Below are 2451 nucleotides of genomic sequence, written 5' to 3'. Positions count from 1 at the left end.
ACACCCCGACCCCCCCCCTCCGGCCAGCCGGGCCCCCCAGCTCGTGGGAGCCGGCAGAGGGGGGGGGCCCCGAGCCCGTTCTGCTCTTGTCGCCGCCATCCCCAGACGATGGTGAATGATGAACGTGCCACACCATGAAGCTCTTGTGGCAGGTAACTGTGCACCACCTGCGCCGCCACCGCCGCCACCGCACCTGGCCGGGGCTCCTGGCCGCCTCCCTGACCCTGCACGCGTGGCTCGTGGCCGCGGCCGCCGCCTCGCCGGGCCCCCAGAGCTGCCCGTCGGTGTGCTCCTGCAGTAACCAGTTCAGCAAGGTGGTGTGCACCCGCCGCGGCCTGGCCGAGGTGCCCCCCGGCATCCCCTCCAACACCCGCTATCTCAACCTCATGGAGAACAACATCCAGATGATCCAGGCGGACACGTTCCGCCACCTGCACCACCTGGAGGTGCTGCAGCTGGGCAGGAACGCCATCCGGCAGATCGAGGTGGGCGCCTTCAACGGCCTGGCCAGCCTCAACACCCTGGAGCTCTTCGACAACTGGCTGACGGTCATCCCCAGCGGGGCCTTCGAGTACCTGTCCAAGCTGCGGGAGCTGTGGCTGCGCAACAACCCCATCGAGAGCATCCCCAGCTACGCCTTCAACCGCGTGCCCTCCCTCATGCGCCTCGACCTGGGCGAGCTCAAGAAGCTCGAGTACATCTCCGAGGGCGCCTTCGAGGGCTTGTACAACCTCAAGTACCTCAACCTGGGGATGTGCAACATCAAGGACATGCCCAACCTGACGCCCTTGGTGGGCCTGGAGGAGCTGGAGATGTCGGGCAACAACTTCCCCGAGATCAAGCCGGGCTCCTTCCACGGGCTCAAATCCCTCAAGAAGCTGTGGATCATGAACTCGCAGATCAACCTGATCGAGCGCAACGCCTTCGACGACCTGACGGCGCTGGTGGAGCTCAACCTGGCCCACAACAACCTGTCGTCCCTGCCCCACGACCTGTTCGCCCCGCTGCGCTACCTGGTGGAGCTGCACCTGCACCACAACCCCTGGGACTGCGACTGCGACATCCTCTGGCTGTCGTGGTGGCTGCGGGAGTACATCCCCACCAACTCCACCTGCTGCGGCCGCTGCCACGCCCCGCTGCACATGCGGGGCCGCTTCCTGGTGGAGGTGGACCAGACCTCCTTCCAGTGCTCGGCGCCCTTCATCATGGACGCGCCCGCCGACCTCAACATCTCGGAGGGGCGCGTGGCCGAGCTGCGCTGCCGCACGCCCTCCATGTCGTCGGTGCGGTGGCTGCTGCCCAACGGGACGGTGCTGAGCCACGCCTCGAGCCACCCGCGCCTCTCGGTGCTCAACGACGGCACCCTCAACTTCTCGCACGTGCTGCTGTCCGACACCGGCCTCTACACCTGCATGGTGACCAACGTGGCCGGCAACTCCAACGCCTCGGCCTTCCTCAACGTCAGCACGGCCGAGCTCAACACCTCCAACTACAGCTTCTTCACCACCGTCACGGTGGAGACCACCGAGATCTCCCCCGAGGACGTGTCCCCCAAGTTCACCAAGCCCGTGCCCACCGCCTCGACGGGCTACCAGCCGGCCTACACCACCACCACCACCGTGCTGGTGCAGACCACGCGCCCGCCCAAGCAGGTGGCCGTGCCCACGGCCGACGCCGGCGACAAGCTGCAGACCAGCCTGGACGAGGTGATGAAGACCACCAAGATCATCATCGGCTGCTTCGTGGCCGTGACGCTGCTGGCCGCCGCCATGCTCATCGTCTTCTACAAGCTCCGCAAGCGCCACCAGCAGCGCAGCACCGTCACCGCCGCCCGCACCGTGGAGATCATCCAGGTGGACGAGGACATCGCTCCGGCCGCCGCCGCCGCCCCCGCGGCCGCCCCGTCCGGCGGGGCAGGGGAGGGGGCCGTGGTGCTGCCCAACATCCACGAGCACCTCAACTACAACACCTACAAGGCCGGGCACGGCGCCCACTGGACAGAGAACGCGCTGGGCAACTCCCTGCACCCCCCCGGGACCACCCTGGCCGACCCCTATTTAATCCAGACCCACCCCAAGGAGAAAGTTCAGGAAACCCAGATATGACTCTTTTTTGGGGGCTTTTTCCTGCTCTTTTTTTCTTTTTGGGTCGTCGTCCTCCCCCCTCCAACCCCGGCCCCGAATTATTATAAACGCAATAGATGCACAAAAGCAGAACTCCAAAAAAGAAGGAAACCCAGGAGAATTCCTCAATACTAAGGAAAACCAGGAGAATTCCTCAATAATAGACACAACTTTTGTACAGGGGGGGGAGAGACTCTTTTTCGTGTACATGCTTCTATAGCCAACCTCGGGGCCGAGAAGAGCAGCAGATTCTATTAAAATTTAACGAAACCCACCCAAAACTCCTACAAAAAACCACTATTTTCTAACTCGCAGGTTCTATTTAAAC

General features: G+C 63.6%; 1 protein-coding gene across 1 annotated transcript; it reads left to right on the top strand.

Moving 5' to 3' along the window:
- The first annotated feature begins 6 nt into the window (after positions 1 to 6).
- On the top strand, positions 7 to 2432 carry LRRC4 (leucine rich repeat containing 4). Its single transcript, XM_057389356.1, has one exon. The coding sequence runs from the start codon at positions 135 to 137 to the stop codon at positions 2103 to 2105; it is 1971 nt and encodes a 656-aa protein (XP_057245339.1). The 5' UTR covers positions 7 to 134; the 3' UTR covers positions 2106 to 2432.
- The last annotated feature ends 19 nt before the right edge of the window (positions 2433 to 2451 follow it).

This window comes from Malurus melanocephalus, unplaced genomic scaffold, assembly GCF_030028575.1.
Source record: "Malurus melanocephalus ecotype Western Australia unplaced genomic scaffold, MMel_1.1 scaffold_5032, whole genome shotgun sequence".
In the NCBI taxonomy this organism is placed as follows: Eukaryota; Metazoa; Chordata; class Aves; order Passeriformes; family Maluridae; genus Malurus; species Malurus melanocephalus.
This window is presented reverse-complemented; position numbering and strand designations above follow the sequence as displayed.

Coding starts and splice junctions, on each gene's coding strand:
- LRRC4 (XM_057389356.1), top strand. CDS start 135: ATGAAGCTCTTGTGGCAGGTAACTGTGCACCACCTGCGCCGCCACCGC.